This window comes from Mustelus asterias, chromosome 3, assembly GCF_964213995.1.
Source record: "Mustelus asterias chromosome 3, sMusAst1.hap1.1, whole genome shotgun sequence".
Lineage (NCBI taxonomy): Eukaryota > Metazoa > Chordata > Chondrichthyes > Carcharhiniformes > Triakidae > Mustelus > Mustelus asterias.
This window is the reverse complement of record NC_135803.1, coordinates 126,491,470-126,512,603: the sequence shown is the minus strand read 5'-3', so window position 1 is coordinate 126,512,603 and position 21,134 is coordinate 126,491,470. Positions and strand designations below refer to the sequence as shown.

Below are 21,134 nucleotides of genomic sequence, written 5' to 3'. Positions count from 1 at the left end.
TATTGACAAGGAGGATACCTATATTAGCACAAAATGAAAACAAATATATTTTCAAAAATACATTGCAAAAAATGAAAATGATAATTACGTAAAATAAAATATGTTGTTACTTTTATAACAATACTTTAATGTGTTAGTTCACAATGAGACTATTCATAGCATCGGGTTATAATGTTACACTATTTTGACAATGTCAACGGCCCCTTCTAGCAGCTGCTACTAATATAGAACAGCAAGTAAAGATTTTTAGAGTTGAAGACACAAAGCATTACAAATATTGTCAGCAGAAATATTTAACTATTGCTACACTTAAAGATTGAAACTTGTTATGATGTTGAGGAAAAGCATTCACATTTAAGAAATAAATTTGAACCACCAGCTGAAAGCACTGCGGCACAAGCTTTCACATCAAAAAAAACTTTTACTGTACAAGAATTAAACAAAGCAAGAATTACTAACCAAACACTATATTTTGGAAACTTATTATTTAAATCTGAAAATCTTAAAATACCACTTCCTGCTCTGTTTCTAATTCCACCCAAGAGTTCCCCTATGCTTTCCAGAATCTTGAGTGTAGATAGGGTGGTCACGTGGATGCTGGGGTGACGCGGTACAAAGGGAGTCTCGTGTTGGGAACGTGGGGGTTCTCTCCTGGGCATGGGCAGACACACAGCAGGTGAGTGCTGCTCAGTGTTATTGATAAACCAGCTTTGTTGTTACTTCTTGGTCGCCAGCCATTGCAATCCAGTGCTTCTACATTCAGGGTTCCTGTACTCCTCCTGGGACCAAACCAAGGGATGCCACAGCTCTTAGGAATGTACTTTAATTCTCCTCCATTTTCCTGTCTGGCATTCAGACTTCCAGAGCACATTTTCTTGGTGTAGGATCTCATTGTCAATCTCTTCCACTCACTTTGCCAGGCAGATCTGACAATTTTAATTCCTCAGGAATTTGGATATTTCATTCTGAGCACTGACTCGACTTGCAGTTTCTACTTAGTGACTCCAACTTAGGAACACCCCGGTTCCTAATGGCCTCTGTCCTCCTTGGTCTGGCTGCCAGTAGATACACCATTGCTTTCTCATATAGGTAAATTCTTCTGTCCCTGCTGCAGGAATCATCGTGGGTGGGCAGACAATTTGACGACCATTTAAAGGCCCAGTGACCTCGGGAATTTCTGGGCAGACGTGACTAGAAAATCCCACAGTCCAAGCTGATTGCTGTTTCTGTGAGAAAAACACGCAGATAAACCCAAAACAAAAGACTGCTCACTGCAATCTGTCCTCACAGCAATGTGGCATGGCTGGTCCCAGATAAAGAGTTTGATTAATTAACTTTAATTTTAAACTGGTCCATTGACTTATATAGTCCATGGATACTTTAAGGTATTCCGTTCTTTACCATTGCTTCTAAATATTTCTTTGATCTGGAACCCACTGAAATAACTTAAATCCCTTATAGATGAACCTGAATTGGTTGACGAGTGTGCTGTTAATGATACACGGATGATGGGAATTGTCTGGTTAAGAACTGAGGGCACATATAAAGAGTCAGGTGTGTTGTATGCTGCAGTCCCATACAACCATAGGATGCACAGTTCACAGACCCCCAAGATCCCTGCAGCTTTTGCACCCTTGTGATGTTTGTGGACCATGTGCATATAACCTCTAATAAGCTGCACCCAATTTCAATGATTTGAAGGATCTTTTATTACATTTTTGTTTGCACCTCTGTCCCACACTCCTGATTTACAGTCACCCTGTGCAGAGAAGAGTGGAGAAGGTGGAGGACCTCCTCATGAACCTGTTCCTGGGCCTGGCCAAACTTGTCATCAACAGGTCCAGGCAGCGGACGGCCAAGTGGATCATCCAGCCCGTGTCTCTGCCTCTCTACCAAGGCTATATTCACATCCAGGTATCCCTGGAGAGGGAGCATGCACTGTCTGCCAGCATCACCAAGGCCTTCCATGCCGAATGGGTACCGCTGAGACTGGGGTGTTTTATTGACCCTGTTAATCACATTTTGGTTTGATGTTTTAAGTTTCCTTTGTATTTTGTTTTTTGTTTGATGCAGTGTCCCTTTAAGGGATTGCTCTCTTGATTTGTCCCTTAGTTTGTTTAATTTAGTTAAATTGTTTCAACCTAAAATAGTGTAAAGAGGGTCAGTTAGTTTAATAGGTTACAACCAAAAGGGGGTTCGTTCGACACAACTATCTGCCCCTCAACAACTACGTATGTGGCCGGGTGTCCTTGGTAGGGAGCACGTGGTGCCTCTCCAGGGACATCTGGATTTGAATATAGCCCTGGTATAGGGGCAGACAGTCGGGATGAATGATCCCCTCAGTTGCCCTCTGCCTGGACCTGTTGATGGCAAGTTTGGCTTTAGGCCTTTCGTGGGCAGTGGGCATTGTGGGAACTGTGGTGATCTTCAGCCTCAGGAATGACATTTTAATTTGGTTTGTAAGTTTCCTTTGAAGATTTTATTTTGTAATAGAGCCCCCTAAGGGCTCAGTCCCTCTCATTTTTGATCTTTGAGTAATTTATTGATCTTGTCAGCTAGGATACTAAGTGAGCTGTGCGGAGTCAGAGATCTATGATGATGCATCCTGTGAATAAACATACTCGCAAGAAAAAGATCTATGTTTTGTTTAGCAGTTTGTGCTTTGTAGATCCCCAAAGAGAAAATGCTGGAAAATTTGCTTTTATCCAGTGTGCTTTGTAGATGGTGGACTGGCTTTGAGGGGTCAGTAGGTGAGTTCTCTCTGCAGGGTTCCTGGCCTCTGACTTGCCCATGTGGCCACAGTGTTTATATGGCTAAGCCATTTCAGTTTCTGGTCAATGCTAATAGCCAGGATGTGAAAGTGGGGAATTCACTGATGGCAATGACATTGAACGTGAAAGGGCTGATGGCTAGATTCTCTCTTGTTGAAAATGTTCATTGAGTAGCATTTATGTGGTGCGAATGTTACTTGCCAGTTGTCAGCCCAAGTCTGGATATTGTCCAAATCTTGCTGCATATGGACATGGACTGCTTCAGTATCTGAGGAATCGCGAATGGTACTGAACATAATAAACACAATCATTCAGCGAACATCCCCACATCAGACCTTGCGATTTGGGCCTAGGACTCGACCTGGAGGAACTCCTGCGGTGATGTCCTGGAGTCATGCCTAGCACATCTCCCTTTGTGCTAGGCATGACTCCAACCAGCAGAGCGTTTCCCCCCCCCACCGATTCTCATCGGCTGCAGTTTTGCAAGGCCACCCTGGTGCCACAGTTGATCAAACACCACCTTGATGTCAAGGGCAGTCACTCTCACCTCACCTTCTGACGATCGATAATGCTGCACCCTGTGAATAATCCTCCGAACAAGGAAAACATCTGTGTCTTGTTTCATACTTCATCATCTTGCTTGGATCTATTTAACATAGACATCTCGGGCGGAACTTTCCTGTCCCACTCGCCACGGGAATTGATGCGGGCGGGACATGGACCATGCAAAAGTCTGTTGACTTCGGGCAGGATTTTCCGACTTTGGGGCGAGCGCGGTTGGAAAACCCCACCCCTCATCTCTGCCAAGAAACTCAGGAAGGAGTTACCCATTATTTAGTATCTTTACACCTCTATCTTTGGCCTCTAAATATACATGGACTATCCTATCCTTCGAATAGATATTATCTTAGGGATGTTTCTCAAATCCGCATTTTTTTATTTACCTTATTGCTAACCTTAATCCCAACCTAAAACTTACATCCATCAGATATATGAATCATGAAATTAGACATTTTCATAAACTTTGTAATTTTCTTTCTCTAATGAAGGTTGTTAGCGCAGCGAATTGAATATTTTCACTTTTGGAGCTCTGTTATCAATATCAAATGTTCCCAGTTGTCCGGGCAGCTGCTGAGTAAAGCTGTCTCTCGCCTGCATCGACAACTTGTCTCAGCCTTGACTGCTGCAGAATGATCTTCAGTGCATCAGTGTAATACTTTCATTACCCAGAAGCAGCTGCTCTTGCCCCCTCTCCGAACGAGACTGACAATCAATATCAAACATTGGACAGCTTAATGCCATGGGTTCAATTCCACTGGGAACAGGAATCAAATTTCCCAAACTCATTGCACATATGGAACTTACAGTCATCAGAGATCTGACAGAGAGAGGGGAAATCTCTCCCATCAATCTGGGCTAATAGGCAATCGAGTTAACTTGCAGATACCAGGTGCAGAATCATAAAAGCTGCCAAGTAATAGTCCAAACATGTCTGTAATTATCCTCCAATTGCCAAACTCAGTGTATAAGTTTTACAATATTTCTCCCTCTCTTTTTCTTTAATTTGTTTGTGGGATTTGGGCTTAATTGACATGGTTAGCATTTATCGCTCATCCCTGATTGTCTTTGAAAAGGTGGTGGTGAGCTATCTTTTTGAAGCATGCCAGTCTGTGTGTAAATATTCATCATGGAGTGCGGTTACAAGTGGTGTACCTCAGGGATCTGTTTTGGGGCCACTGCTGTTTGTAATATTTATTAATGATCTGGATGAGGGTATAGTTGGGTGGATTAGCAAATTTGCTGATGACACCAAAGTCGGTGGTGTGGTAGACAGTGAGGAAGGGTGTCGTAGTTTGCAGGAAGACTTAGACAGGTTGCAAAGTTGGGCCGAGAGGTGGCGGATGGAGTTTAATGCGGAGAAGTGTGAGGTAATTCACTTTGGTAGGAATAACAGATGTGTTGAGTATAGGGCTAACGGGAGGACTTTGAATAGTGTGGAGGAGCAGAGGGATCTAGGTGTATGTGTGCATAGATCCCTGAAAGTTGGGAATCAAGTAGATAAGGTTGTTAAGAAGGCATATGGTGTCTTGGCGTTTATTGGTAGGGGGATTGAATTTAGGAGTCGTAGCGTTATGTTGCAACTGTACACAACTCTGGTGCGGCCGCACTTGGAGTACTGTGTGCAGTTCTGGTCCCCACATTACAGGAAGGATGTGGAGGCTTTGGAGAGGGTGCAGAGGAGGTTTACCAGGATGTTGCCTGGTATGGAGGGGAGATCCTATGAGGAGAGGCTGAGGGATTTGGGATTGTTTTCGCTGGAAAGGCGGCGGCTAAGAGGGGATCTTATTGAAACATATAAGATGATTAGAGGTTTAGATAGGGTGGATAGTGATAGCCTTTTTCCTCTGATGGAGAAATCCAGCACGAGGGGGCATGGCTTTAAATTGAGGGGGGGTAGTTATAGAACCGATGTCAGGGGTAGGTTCTTTACCCAGAGGGTGGTGAGGGATTGGAATGCCCTGCCAGCATCAGTAGTAAATGCGCCTAGTTTGGGGGCGTTTAAGAGATCCGTAGATAGGTTCATGGACGAAAAGAAATTGGTTTAGGTTGGAGGGTCACAGTTTTTTTTTTAACTGGTCGGTGCAACATCGTGGGCCGAAGGGCCTGTTCTGCGCTGTAATGTTCTATGTTCTATGTTCTTGGATTTTGACCCAGCAACAATGAAGGAATGGCGATATGTTTCTAAGTCAGAATGGTGTGACTTGGAGGGGAACTTGTAGGTGTTGTTGTTCCTGTGCACCTGCTGCCCTTGTTCTTCGAGGTGGTGGAGTCCACGTGTTTGGACGATGCTGTTAAAAGAGCTGTGAAAAAGTGCTGCAGTGCATCATGTGGATGGGACACCCTGCAGCCACACTGTGCCACTGGTGGAGGGATTGGATGCTTAATGTGCTAGATGGCATGCTGCTCAAGTGGGCAGCTTAATCCTGAATGGTCTTTAGCTTCTTGAATGTTATTAGGTTTCAGTAAGTGGGCAGTATTTCATCATGGTCCTGATTTGTGCCTTGTAGATAGTAGAAAGGCTTTGAGGAGTCAGTACATGAATTACACAGAACAAAACACCCATCCTCTGGCCTGCTCTGGTAGCCATGATGTGGAGATGCCGGCGTTGGACTGGGGTAAACACAGTAAGAAGTTTAACAACACCAGGTTAAAGTCCAACAGGTTTATTTGGTAGCAAAAGCCACAAGCTTTCGGAGCCTTAAGCCCCTTCTTCAGGTGAGTGGGAATTCTGTTCACAAACAGGGCATATAAAGACACAAACTCAATTTACAGAATAATGGTTGGAATGCGAATACTTACAGCTAATCAAGTCTTAAAGGTACAAACAATGTGAGTGGAGAGAGCATTAAGACAGGTTAAAGAGATGTGTATTGTCTCCAGACAGTGAGACTCTGCAGGTCCAGGCAAGCTGTGGGGATTACAGATAGTGTGACATGAACCCAATATCCTGGTTGAGGCCGTCCTCATGTGTGTGGAACTTGGCTATCAGTTTCTGCTCAGCGACTCTGCGCCATCGTGTGTCGCGAAGGCCGCCTTGGAGAACGCTTACCCGAATATCAGAGGCCGAATTCCCGTGACCGCTGAAGTGCTCCCTAACAGGAAGAGAACAGTCTTTCCAAGGCGGCCTTCACAACACACGACAGTGCAGAGTCGCTGAGCAGAAACTGATAGCCAAGTTCCACACACATGAGGACGGCCTCAACTGGGATATTGGGTTCATGTCACACTATCTGTAATCCCCACAGCTTGCCTGGACCTGCAGAGTCTCACTGGCTGTCCTGTCTGGAGACAATACACATCTCTTTAACCTGTCTTAATGCTCTCTCCACTCACATTGTTTGCATCTTAAAGACTTGATTAGTTGTAAGTATTCGCATTCCAACCATTATTCTGTAAATTGAGTTTGTGTCTTTATATGCCTTGTTTGTGAACAGAATTCCCACTCACCTGAAGAAGGGGCTTAAGGCTCCGAAAGCTTGTGGCTTTTGCTACCAAATAAACCTGTTGGACTTTAACCTGGTGTTGTTAAACTTCTTACTCTGCTCTGGTAGCTACAGTATTTATGTGGCTGGTCCAGTTAAGTTTCTCGTCAATGTTGACACCCAGCATGTTGATGCTGAGGGAGTCAGTGGTGGTAATGCCATTAAATATGAAGGAAAGATGGTCAGTTTCTCTTTTGCTGGAGATGGTTATTACTTGACACTTAAATGACAAGTAACATTTCTGCCACACACCAGCCTAAGCCCAAATGCCCAGGTCCTGTTGCATGCAGGCATGAATTGTTTTAGCACCTAAGGTATGAAAACTTATGCAAGCATCCTCACTTCTGGCTTCCTGATGGAGGGAAAATGCTTCTAATCCTCCCTATCTAAGATCGTGTTATGATGAGTTGACTGTATAATTAAGGTATATGGAACAAAGATTGGAACAGTGCAATAACAGAACGCCTTGTGTTGAATAAACAAAATTGTAATGGAATTTATATGCACACTTGAATTTACAGTAATAGCAACTGCAGGAAATATGATATGTAAATCAAGTACCCCATTTTAATTTCACCAATTTTATCGCTGCAATTCGGGAGAAATTGGCTGAATCAATGCAAAATTGAGTTTTTGCACTCTTTAACATTGGTTCAAGCATAATTTTGTCCATAGCTGGCTCTGCCCATGAAACTGACCACACCTCCCAATTGACATAATAAATTAACCAAGTTTCAGTCAATAACAGTGTTTAAATTGTAATCTATCAGTTGCATTTGTGACTTCACACACTCAAAACTCTGCCATCCATCCATTCCGTACATCCTTTTGTTCAAAACTAAAGTATGAAATGATTGTTTGGTAGTACAGAATTTTGACCACTGCTTAAAAAACAAGACATTTTTACATGTAAAATGCATTTCAATGGCCCATTGATGCAAACAGAGAATTACATTTTATGCGGTGAAAATAAAATACGTGTGAAGAGAGTAAAAAATAATGTTTTTTAAAATAATCGTTGAGTGGTGCTGGGAATGGTGTACCAATGTTGTGTCTCCAAAGAGATAAATAATATAGCATTCTATCAAGTAACTAACTAATCTGGCTTCCTTGGTACACAACCCTCCATTTCCAGTGCTTCAGGCCAATTTCCGTATTTGTTCTTGTCTTTCTCATTCTTCAAGATCTGTTAACAAAAATGTATCTTTAATGACAATACTGTCTACATACTATTTTCTACCTTTCTACCTATGGTTCTATACCCATGACCATGGGTCTTCTGTTCGGCGTCTGAACCTCTATTTCTGACCCTGAAAAACACACTTGCCCTTCTCCATCATTTCAGGTCAGTCTTCTAATGGAGGTTCCTTCCAAACTGATTCAGTTCGGGCAGCCTCAGTGGGACAGAATTGTGCAGAAACTATGCTCCCTTTTCTTTTATGGTACCAGCCGCCATATTCTGTTCATCTAGAGTATGAATGGCCCAAAGCTTCCTTGAAAAGCTATGGAAAGGTAAGTTAAGTGAGTGGGTGAGGTCAGGCTAGGTTGAGGGGAGGGGTGAGGGCGGGGTTGGGGCGAGTGAGGGGAGGCGGGCTGGGAGGGCTGTTCAGTGCGAGTGATTTGGAGGTCAGTTGCATGGTTATCCAGGTGCTGGACATGGTTATAATCTAACATCTCTGTGTAAATAAGTCGGAACCATCCAAAGTCTCCAAACCCCAACTCAGAGGTGCAGACTTTTCCAGAGGGTCCTGGGAGCAGGGGAATTGTCCATTAAGTCAAATTTTCCATGGAACCATTGCATTGGGACTTCCAGTAGCATATCTTGGACGATAAGTCCAGTCTCTGACTAAATGGAGACCAGAAAATGGGGGTCAAAGTGCTTTTTTACCTTGATGGGAATATAGCCATTCTCAATGACACTGGTCAGGTACTTTTCTTTATTTGGAGCTGAACAGCTTAGCTAGAATCTTATCACTGTTCACGCCGGCAGGATTTTCCCATCCCGCTGAAGTGAATGGAGATTTGGCTGGCCGCCAAATTCTCCGACCTCGTTGCAATGGAAGTGTGGCGTGAACGGCTGGTAAAATCGTGCCCCTTTTCTTTGATTTATGGGCATTCCCAAAATGTACAAACAACAGGTATTCAAGCGTTTCTACACTTTTAAAGAGACACATTACAACATGCCCCAATCCCACAATGAATCTGCTGCTGTGTATCTAGTCTCCAACTGAGTTCACATTAGTAATGGTAAGGTCGCCATAGTCCCAGGTGAGCAGAGGCTGCTCTCCCCTTTGACGGGGAGAGCTGACTGGTGGTGATTTAACCTGAGGGTCACCACACCTCAGATGAGGGGAAAGATTGAGAAGGTGGGGCCTTCATAAAAACCCCAGCAAGTATAGGAATTGAACCGGTGCTGTTGATGTTGCTCTGCATCACAAACCAGCCATCCAACCAAATGAGCTAACCGACTCCCCCTCACATTAATACATCCTTTTTCATTGCCATCGGTGAAGTTCTCCTGTTTTGTTCTCTGTTGAACAGACAAGCAGAAAAAGCTCAGCATCTGGGCAGCACTGGCATCTAAAGATGGGAAGTTGCAATGGATCCACACTTGAGAGTAGCAATGAATAGACTAGACATTGGTCTTCACCTCCTGCCCTAAGCTTATGGATGTCAGAGGGGAATCTCGTGCATGAAAAGTAATAGATTGTTAATCCGCAGATATAAATGTAAAGTATGAACCATAATGTCGGCTAAGGTGAAACTGTCCAATTTGGCAGGAAGAATAAAAAAGCATATTATTTAAATGGTGAGACATTGCAGAGCTCTGAGATTCAGAAGGATCTGGGTGTCTTCGTGCATGAATCACAAAAGGCTAGTATACAGGTACAGCAAGTAATTAGGAAAGCTAATAGAATGTTATTGTTTGTTGCATGGGGAATTGAACATAAAAGTAGGGAGGTTATTTTTCAGTTGTAGAGGACACTGGTGAGATCACATCTGGAGTATTGTGTACAGTACTGGTCTCCTTCTTTAAGAAAAAACGTAAATGCGTTCAAAGCAGTTCAGAGAAGGTTTACTAGACTAATACCTGGAACTGGTGGGTTGTCTTATGAGGAAAGGCTGGATGGGTTAAGCTTGTATTCACTGGAATTTAGAAATATAAGAGGCAACTTGATTGAAACCTTTAAGAGTCTGAGGGAAATTAACCGTGTGGATATGGAAAGGATGTTTCCACTTGTGACAGAATCTAGAACTAGGGGTCACTATTTAAAAATAAGGGGTCACCAACTTAAGAGAGATGAAGAGAATTGTTTTCTCCGAGAGAGTAGTGAATCTTTGGAACTGTCTTCATCAAAGGACAGTGGCAGCAATTTTTGCATATTTTTAAGGCAGAGTTAGATAGATTCTCGATAAACAATGGGGTGAAAGGGGCTGGGCAGGAGATTACAATCCATACAATCAGATCAGCCACGATCTTATTGAATGATGGAGCAGGCTCGAGGGGCCGAGTGGCCTACTCCTGCTCTTAATTTGTATGTTGCCATGTTCGTATGTTCATCAAAACATGAGGACATTCACCAAGGTGTTTGTAAACTGGTTATGCACATTACGTTTACTGGAACCATGGGGCCTTATTTTATCATTTTGATTCTGAGTGCTGGGCGGACTTGAAACTAGGAGTGTTTCAGATCTGACTTTTAGACCCATTCTCAGGTGACCCCATACGCACTCGGCCTGAAAAAATATCAGCAATTCCGAATCGCGCTGCACAAGCCTTTGGGCGGGGCTTAACACACCCAAAATCCTGCAGTTCCAATCGGCGCCTCCAACTGCATGCAAATACATTTAGATGGCTGTTGCGCCCGTTTCGGGCGCAGTCCCAATCACGTGCATTTTTGGGCCTCAGTAAAGGAGGAACCAGCACGGAGGCGGGCTACTCGCCTCACGCCCGACTTTACCAAGTTTTCACGCCCGAAAACAAGCGCAACTTGAGGGTAAAATCAGGCCCATGAACTCTAATGTAACCCAAAATCTGATTTTAAAGCAATAAAGCAAAACAGTTCTCAAGTGCAAAAAAGGGGCAAAATAACAGCACTGAAGAGTCCAGAAGATAAAGATTCTCTGGAGGAAGTAAAGGACAGTGTAAAATGTTTCGGGAAATAGCGAAGAACAATCCTTTTCCTCAGTATCTTCTCCAGACCATTTGTTAATAAACTATCAGCATTCAATCCACCTGTATAAAAATCAATTCTGCACAAACCATCATCACTCAACTATCGGATCAGATTAATTAATTTGGGTTGGAATGGTATTCCGTTCCTACCTGTTCAAATGGACTTTTCTCCTTAATGGGTTTGGCTCCAACAAAAACCCAGTTGTCCCGAAAACCCAAAGAATGAATTAAAGAGCTCCCGAGGTCACTAAGAAGTGTTCTTGCTTCATCAGTCATCCTAAAAAAGTGAAAAGATTACACTAATAATCCTTAATTTAACCACATTTTTAAAAAAAAGGTTAGACCACAAAGACTATAAAGGAGAATGGTTACAAATTAGAAGAGCCTGGATAACACTTCGAATTATCACAGTGCCCTTTGACTTTTGGACCTGTGCTTGAGCGCAACTGGGGCGGGAGAGATGAAGTGCTCTGCCTGGCTGGGTGGGGATTATCGAAATGAATTTGGGCAGTTGATATATTTGGGATGGTGTGAGATGAAGGTGTGATAGTCAACATTTCCACCCTGCAACAATAAAAAAAACCCTGCATTTACATAGCACCTTTAGTGCTGAAAAAAATCTCAAGCCACTTCCTAGAGGTGCAAGAAAGATACCAAAACAAACGATGTTAATGGTGATAATCAAAAGCGTGGCGTTAAAATGGAGAAGAAGGTGGAAGGGGTGAAGGAAATATAGTCAGCGGAAACCAGACAGCTGCCCAAGGCATAATAATCAAGGGTGAAGCAGAGCGGAAGCTGGAGTCAAAGAAACAAGAATAATAACTCTGATAAAGGGTAATCTAGTATCAAAATGTTGGCTCTCTTCTCACTCCACAGATGCTGTCAGACCTGCTGAGATTTTCTAGCATTTTCTGTTTTTGCTTCAGATCCCAGCATCCGCAGTAATTTGCTTTTATCAAAAAAACAAAGTTTGGCAGGGAGGATAGAAAGAGGTTACAGATGTTCAAAGATGTGCAGATTAGGGGATTGGCCATGCTTTTGCCTATTAGTGTCCAAAGAAGTGTAGGTTTGGGGATTTAGTGGGAAAAATACATGGGGTACAGGGATGCTGTGTCAGAGAGTTGGTGCAGACTTGATAGCCCTTCTGTACTGTAGGGATTCTATGATATGGAGGATTGAGGACATGAATAAAGGAGGCCTTTCACATTTGAAATGTTGGGGCACTGGAAGGCATAGTTGGTTAGCGAGGACAGGCCTGAACTGTGAGAGATGTTTGGGGTGAGCTTACTTTTGAGGATGGAGTATAGGAGTCCAGTCAAAACAGCATTGGAATTGTTGAATCTGAAGTTGCCAATGGCTTAAGTAAAAGCTTCAGCAACAAATAAAGTAAGTTGAAGACAGAGGTGGGAGAAGTCATCCTTGTGATAGAGAAGTTACAGACTGAAACATCAACTCAGATTCAAATAGTGTAGCAAGATTGCTGACAGTATGATGGAAGCTGCCACAGTAACCAGGATTGGGAATGGAGTGAATGATAAGGTTAGAACATAGAACATAGAACAGTACAGCACAGAACAGGCCCTTCGGCCCACGATGTTGTGCCGACCTTCATCTGAAACCAAGATCAAGCTATCCCACTCCCTACCATCCTGGTGTGCTCCATGTGCCTATCCAATAACCGCTTAAATGTTCCTAAAGTGTCTGACTCCACTATCACTGCAGGCAGTCCATTCCACACCCCAACCACTCTCTGCGTGAAGAACCTACCTCTGATATCCTTCCTATATCTCCCACCATGAACCCTATAGTTATGCCCCCTCGTAATAGCTCCATCCACCCGAGGAAATAGTCTTTGAACGTTCACTCGATCTATCCCCTTCATCATTTTATAAACCTCTATTAAGTCTCCCCTCAATCTCCTCCGCTCCAGAGAGAACAGCCCCAGCTCCCTCAACCTTTCCTCATAAGACCGACACTCCAAACCAGGCAGCATCCTGGTAAATCTCCTCTGCACTCTTTCCAGCGCTTCCACATCCTTCTTATAGTGAGGTGACCAGAACTGCACGCAATATTCCAAATGCGGTCTCACCAAGATCCTGTACAGTTGCAGCATAACCCCACGGCTCTTAAACTCCAACCCCCTGTTAATAAAAGCTAACACACTATATGCCTTCTTCACAGCTCTATCCACTTGAGTGGCAACCTTTAGAGATCTGTGGATATGGACCCCAAGATCTCTCTGTTCCTCCACAGTCTTCAGAACCCTACCTTTGACCCTGTAATCCACATTTAAATTAGTCCTACCAAAATGAATCACCTCACATTTATCAGGGTTAAACTCCATTTGCCATTTTTCAGCCCAGCTTTGCATCCTATCTATGTCTCTTTGCAGCCTACAACAGCCCTCCACCTCATCCACTACTCCACCAATCTTGGTGTCATCAGCAAATTTACTGATCCACCCTTCAGCCCCCTCCTCTAAGTCATTAATAAAAATCACAAAGAGCAGAGGACCAAGCACCGATCCCTGCGGCACTCCGCTAGCAACCTGCCTCCAGTCCGAAAATTTTCCATCCACCACCACCCTCTGTCTTCGATCAGACAGCCAGTTACCTATCCAACCGGCCAACTTTCCCTCTATCCCACACCTCCTTACTTTCATCATAAGGCGACCATGGGGGACCTTATCAAACGCCTTACTAAAATCCATGTATATGACATCAACCGCCCTACCTTCATCAACACACCTAGTTACCTCCTCAAAAAATTCTATCAAATTTGTGAGGCACGATTTGCCCTTCACAAATCCGTGCTGACTATTCCGGATTAATCCGCATCTTTCTAAATGGTCGTAAATCCCATCCCTAAGGACCTTTTCCATCAATTTACCAACCACCGAAGTCAGACTAACCGGTCTATAATTACCAGGGTCATTTCTATTCCCTTTCTTAAACAGAGGAACAACATTTGCCACTCTCCAGTCCTCTGGCACCATCCCCGTGGACAGCGAGGACCCAAAGATCAAAGCCAAAGGCTCTGCAATCTCATCCCTCGCCTCCCAAAGAATCCTAGGATACATTTCATCAGGCCCAGGGGACTTATCGACCTTCAGTTTATTCAAAACTGCCAATACATCCTCCCTCCGAACATCTATTTCCTCCAGCCTATTAGCCTGTAACACCTTCTCTTCCTGAAAAACATGGCCCCTCTCCTTGGTGAACACTGAAGAAAAGTATTCATTCATCACCTCGCCTATCTCTACTGATTCCATACACAAGTTCCCACCACTGTCCTTGACCGGCCCTAACCTCACCCTGGTCATTCTTTTATTCCTCACATAAGAGTAAAAAGCCTTGGGGTTTTCCTTGATCCGACCCGCCAAGGACTTCTCATGTCCCCTCCTAGCTCTCCTCAGCCCCTTTTTCAGCTCGTTCCTTGCTAACTTGTAACCCTCAGTCGAGCCATCTGAACCTTGTTTCCTCATCCCTACATAAGCTTCCCTCTTCCTTTTCACAAGACATTCCACCTCTTTTGTGAACCACGGTTCCCTCACTCGGCCATTTCCTCCCTGCCTGACAGGGACATACCTATCAAGGACACCCAGTATTTGTTCCTTGAAAAAGTTCCACTTTTCATCAGTGCCTTTCCCTGACAGTTTCTGTTCCCATCTTATGCCCCCTAATTCTTGCCTAATCGCATCATAATTACCTCTCCCCCAATTGTAAGCCTTGCCCTGCCGTCCGGCCCTATCCCTCTCCATTGCAATAACAAAAGACACCGAATTGTGGTCACTATCTCCAAAGTTCTCTCCCACAACCAAATCTAACACTTGGCCCGGTTCATTTCCCAGTACCAAATCCAATGTGGCCTCACCCCTTGTCGGCCTATCCACATATTGTGTCAGGAAACCCTCCTGCACACACTGCACAAAAAGTGCCCCATCCAAACTATTTGACCTACAAAGGTTCCAATCAATATTTGGAAAGTTAAAGTCCCCCATGACAACTACCCTGTGACCCCCACACGTATCCATAATCTGCTTAGCAATTTCTTCCTCCACATCTCTATTACTATTTGGGGGCCTATAGTAAACTCCTAGCAACGTGACCGCTCCTTTCCTGTTTCTAACTGCAGCCCATATTACCTCAGTGTGCATATCCCCCTCAAAGTGCTTTTCCGCAGCCGTTAAACTATCCTTGATTAACAATGCTACTCCTCCACCTCTTTTACCAGCTTCCCTACACTTACTGAAACATCTATACCCCGGAACGTCCAACAACCATTCCTGTCCTTGTTCTACCCACGTCTCCGTAATGGCCACAACATCGTAGTCCCAAGTAGCAATCCACGCCCCAAGTTCATCCACCTTGTTCCGGATGCTCCTTGCATTGAAGTAGACACACTTCAACCCACCTTCCTGTCTACCGGTACCCACCCTTGACCTTGATACCTTCCCCAATACCTCAACACCCTCAACACTGACTTCTGGACTACAACTCCTTTTCCCACTCCCCTGACAAATTAGTTTAAATCCCCCTGAAGAGCCGTAGCAAATTTCCCTCCCAGGATATTGGTGCCCCTCTGGTTCAGGTGCACCCCGTCCTGTTTGTAGAGGTCCCACCTTCCCCAGAACGTGTTCCAATTATCCACGTATCTGAAACCCTCCCTCCTGCACCATCCCTGCAACCACATGTTTAAGTGCACTCTCTCCCTGTTCCTCAACTCGCTATCACGTGGCACCGGTAGCGTACCAGAGATGACCACATGTTTTGTCTTTGCTCTCAGCTTCCAGCCGAGCTCCCGAAATTCCTGTTTTAAATCCCCGTCCCTTCTCTTACCTATGTCGTTGGTACCAATGTGTACCACGACTTGTGACTGTTTCCCCTCCCCCTTAAGAATCCGGAAAACACGGTCCGAGACGTCACGGACCCTGGCATCCGGTAGGCAACAAACCATCCTCGAGTCTCTTTTGCTGCCACAGAACCTCCTATCTATCCCTCTAACTAAAGAGTCCCCAATAACTATTGCCCTCCCGCTCTCCTCCTTACCCTCCTGAGCCACAGGGACGGACTCAGTGCCGGAGATCCTCTCACTGCGGCTCACCACTGGTATGTCGTCCCCCTCAACCGTATCCAAAGCGGAATACTTATTGCTAAGGGGAACGACCACAGGGGATCCCTGCACCGACTGCTTCTTCCCAGCCCCTCTCACCGTCACCCATCTATTTTCATTCCGCGGAGTAACTGTATCCCTGAAGCTTCTGTCTATGGCCATCTCTGCATCCCTAATGATCCTAAGTTCCTCCAACTCCAGCTCCAGTTGATATAGAATTTATCTTTTCATCAATTAGCTAGAGGAGTTATTCTCATCCAAGATGGGCCTTGTGATATGTGGCTTATCTACATGCTCATAAAAACCATTTGCAAATATGTACAACATAGAACTCACCTAGAGACTGTTATTTTGTTTCAATGATTCAAATGCAAATATTGTCAACTTGTTTCTGAGTAAGTTACTTATATATTTGCATCATTTAATTTGATTCCTGGATGCTGGCATCTAGATGTCGTTTACCCTTTTGAATTTGGCTCCCATATCTTAGTAGCAGATGTGTAAATCAATTATAAAAAACTCTCTTTATAAACCACCTTTTGGGGTAAGGCAATCTAAGACAAGCTTGAAAGGTTGGCATATAGATGATTCACTGACATCCAAATTAAAATAGTGCCAAAGTAAAAGCAACTAGAATTGCACCTTCAGGTTTAATGATTTTCTCTCATTTCTCTTAAACAGTTGGTGCTTAGCGTTACAGGGTGGGTATGGAAATTTGTGCCCCAAATCTGCAGAGTAGGTAAACAGTATGACTTTTAGGGGAGGGTTTCATCAACACTTTGAAGTTTCCATCCATTGCTTGGGCAAATGTCCTGTTCTGACACTGGTGTTAAAGTGATGGAACGTGGTGTAATCTACTGATGGCAAAGTGGGGGAACAGACATAGACATTATTAATAAGTTAACAATGGTTTTCACCGTAATCAGGTTTTTTATTATTTCAACACTTCTAACACTTATCATCCAAAGCTGCTGCCTCGCCTCGCCTATAGGCTTGTGTGCCAATATTCTGGAGCGAGTTACCAGCCGGTATGATAGCCAGCTGATGAAGATTAAGCATGCGTGCTGGTTCAACAGTGCTTTAAATGTGCTGTAGCATGTGTTTAATTCAAATTAGTAGCCAACTGTTCCCAGCTGGTAAGCTCCTTTCGAGCATTGGAAAAGACACAGACAGATGGAGATGCAGCAGTGTTGGATGGGTTCGCTATGTTTTATTATAAAAGCATTCCCTGTAGGTAAAGAAGTAGGAAAAAAGAGTTTGTACACTGGAGTGACTTTGTTGCACTGTTATAAATGGCTTCCACTAGATTTATTAATTAAAGTGTACCATGGATGAGTTTGTGTTACGTACCCCAAATTTCCACACATGATGATTCCACAATAAAACAAATTGGAACTGGATCACACGATGCCGACGTGAATAGATTTACACAGTTTAAGAGGCTTGTTATTATAATGTCACAATGATGTGACTTGTGTGTGAGTGATAAATCTGTAATTTCACTGGTTGACCAAACATATACCCCAACTGTTTTAAAAGCACATTTTAAAGACAAGAAAAGACACGGAATAAAATTGGCTGTCACAAGACACCTGACATCAGGTATTGCCACTTGACTAGCGTCTGGAAAGTTCCGATGTAGTTTTAGAATTCAAACTTTGTAATTTGAACTGAGACAGAACAAAGTGCTTTAAAATGCAAGGCCCCATTCCAAGGTGAAGGTGGAGAAAATAAACCTTCAGACCCAACAAAACTTATCATTGTCTGAGTGAGAGACATTTAAATGCGAAGCGTGGGATACTGAAAAATGGCTGCTACAGACAGACGCACCACAAACCTCTTGGAAATATACAATGGGTGAAAGATAACAGAGAAAGATTGCAGGTGACACAGGTAGTAGCTGGAATTTTACCGCCACACCCGGCCCAGAATGGGGGCAGGCACAGCTCGCGGAATGGAATTCTCCGTTGGCCTCAGGCGGGATTTTACGAGCCTCGCCCGAGCGAGGTCATAAAATACCGGCAAGTGTGTCAGTTCTGAACAGAGGAAACAGGCTGAAAAATTGCCATCTCTCTCCCTCTTTCTCTTTTGGAAAAAGTGGGTGTCAACCGGTTTGAGAAGTCAACTATGAGAAACGTACCAGCAAACTGAGACCTCATAATAATTGCAGAATTTTCTACATCTAACCGCATCCTTGAAACCTGCCAACTTAAACAGACTGCAACATTTAAAAATCTACTCTTCAAGGACAAGCAAACTACATATTCTTTTAACTTTTTTATTGGACTCTAACTTCCCTTCTGATGCATATGTGTGTGCACATGTATGTGTGTGACGCTGTGTTGTTCATATTTTTCCCTCAGGTTTAGTTATTAATGAAAGTTGCTCTTTTGTTAACTCAAGAAAAAGTTGCTTATTTGGCTTTTTGTTGTTTACCACATAAATAGTTAAATATTTTTGGATTTGGAAAAGGCATATCCTCTTTAAAAAAAGAAACATAAAACCTTTGTTGTAACCAACCCAGGAGGCTGAATAGAGGGGAACCGGTTCACACCTCAGCTGGTTTCAACATTAATCCACGAACCAGTTCCACCTTTACTTACTTTGTTCCCGGATCATCAAAGGAAGCAAGTAAAAAAATAGTGCCAGGTTTCACCCGCTGTAAGAATTCCACCAGCAGCTTAATATCTGGAAGAAAGGAAGTTAGAATTCTCTTACTTTTATTGATCTATTTTTCATATGATTTGTGGATCTATTCCTTGATTTGCAATTTACAGAAAATGGGCCACAATTTTCGAGAAGTGGCAATCACAATTGGATTGCCACGATCCTCCTTTCTTCCTATCTTACTCAAGCACTGCACATTCCTTGCCTGATCTTCTGACACAGGCAGGAGAGAAAAGTGCAGTGCAGCGGCTTCCCAAGGTCTTTAGTTGAGGGCATTTGCGGCATCGGAGCCACAACCCCCTTTTTTTAAAGCAGGTGAGTTTAAAGGTTTGAGAAGGCTGGTGAAGTTTAAAGTTTATTTATTAGTGTCACAAGTAAGCTTACATTAACTCTGCAATGAAGTTACTGCGAAAATCCCCTAGTTGCCACACTGTAGCGCCTGTTCGGACACACTGAGGGAGAATTTAGCATGGCCAATGCACATAACCAGCATGTCTTTCAGACTGCGGGAGGAAACCGGAGCACTGGAAACCGACGCAGACACGGGGAGAACATGCAGACTCCACACAGACAGTGACCCAAGCCAGGAATCGAACCTAAGCCCCTGGTGCTGTGAAGCAGCAGTGCTAACCACTGTTCCACAGTGCTGCCTAGCAAGTAAGTGTTTAAGTGGGTAGATTTGGGTGGGGGATGGTGGGACGGTGGTCATTGTGGGGGAGGGCTGTTTGGTCAGTGGTGGCATACAGGCAATCAGTGGGGGGAGGTTGGGTTGTTGGTCGGGCGGGGTTTTTGGGGGAGGGAGGGATTGGGGGCAGTTGAGGGAGTGTGGGTATGGGGATCAAACAAGAAGTCTGGATTGTAATTGGTGGTTGGGGGCGGTAGTTGTGGGGGTCCACTGGAAGCTGGGATGAGGTGGTAGGGTTGTTAAGAGATGAATACTATAGTTACCTGGGAGATAGAAGTGGTATTACGTCTCGCAAAGGGTTGTGAGTCTGTGAAATTCACTACCCCAGAGCATGATGGATGCCGGGACATTGAATAAATTTAAGGGAGAGGTGGACACATTTTTAATTAGTAAGGGTTTGAAAGGCTATGGTGAATGGGCAGGAAAGTAGAGTTGAGGCCAAGATGAGATCAGCCATGATTGTATTAAATAGCGGAGCAGACTCAAGGGGCTGAATTGCCTACTCCTGCTCCTAGTCTCATATGTTCTTAATTCTTCCAGCTTTTCCTGGGTAACTATTCTGGTAAGACAGTTGGCACCATCTGATTTAAGTGAGGGTATTGGATGGTTCCCAGTGCAGGGTAATTGCTGATCAGGAGTTTGAACTTCCCAGGGAATTCCTGTGCAGTCCTTGCGTGGAGATTTTCGGGCTATTTTGAGGCATTACCAGACCCCAGGAGAGGGGCCTGCTGGTGGTGCCAAACGCCAGCACCAACACTTCCTCCCCAACTCAGGAAGTGGGGAGTTCAGATCGTTTTAGATCTGCACCGTCAGTGTCCAATTCACAGAGTTGCTTGAAGGTTGGAAGCAGCAGTGTGGGTCCAATTTTAAAAAAAAATTCTGCCAGAAAACTAAGCCAGCCCAAAGGTCAACAGCAGTGCAGCAACTGTCAGGAGAATGTTCTAGTTCAGAAAAGTAAAATCCCTGCAGTTTTACAATCAATTAGATGCTGTGGGGAAGGCTGGGGGAGATGGGTGTTGGGAGGTTGGCTGGGGACATGACGAAGGTGTGGAGGGCTTCTCAGGAGGTGGGGAAGTGGTGGGTGGGGGGAGACTGAGGGAGGTTTTGAGGGGAGTTGGATGCAAGGTTGAAGGGGAGTTGAGGGGATGTTGGAGGGGTGCTGAGAGACGAGGTTCAGGCAGTTCAGTGGACCTAAGCTACAAGAGTTGAATTTGGAAATGCAGTCATTTCTTTGTAGCCACTTTCCTAACATCAGTTGATTGCTCGGTGATTAATTTCCCTTAGAGACTCAGCTTGGGGCCTCCAATTTTACCACCGCTACAGTCACTCTGCCTACTACATGTGGATGTGATGAAAGAAAGACAACACCTACATTTATACGTCGCCTTTCGCAATGTCCCAAATTGTTTTGCAGCCAATTAAATACTTTTGAGTTGTAGTCACTGGTATAATGTAGGTAACGTTAGCAAGTGGCAGAGCAGGCTCGACAGGCTAGATGGCTCCTATGTCAGTCTAGGATGGATGAGATGAACTGGGCTAGATGGCCTTTGTTATCCCTGATTATCTTGTGAATGATGTGGAGATGCCGGTGTTGGACTGGGGTAAACACAGTAAGAAGTTTAACAACACCAGGTTAAAGTCCAACAGGTTTATTTGGTAGCAAAAGCCACAGGCTTTTG

At 44.2% G+C, this 21,134-nt stretch overlaps 1 protein-coding gene across 1 annotated transcript in view; it reads right to left on the bottom strand.

The window, feature by feature from the left end:
* Positions 1-7,269: 7,269 nt before the first annotated feature.
* LOC144491561 (protein FAM3C-like) overlaps positions 7,270-21,134 on the bottom strand; it is a 62,156-nt gene continuing 48,291 nt past the window's right edge. Inside the window, exons 7-9 of the mRNA XM_078209540.1 lie at positions 18,707-18,791; positions 11,142-11,268; positions 7,270-8,000 (exon numbers count right to left, since the gene is read on the bottom strand). Of these exons, the coding sequence (XP_078065666.1) occupies positions 7,911-8,000; positions 11,142-11,268; positions 18,707-18,791 (302 nt within the window). The 3' untranslated portion in view covers positions 7,270-7,910. The remainder of the gene's footprint in view (positions 8,001-11,141; positions 11,269-18,706; positions 18,792-21,134) is intronic.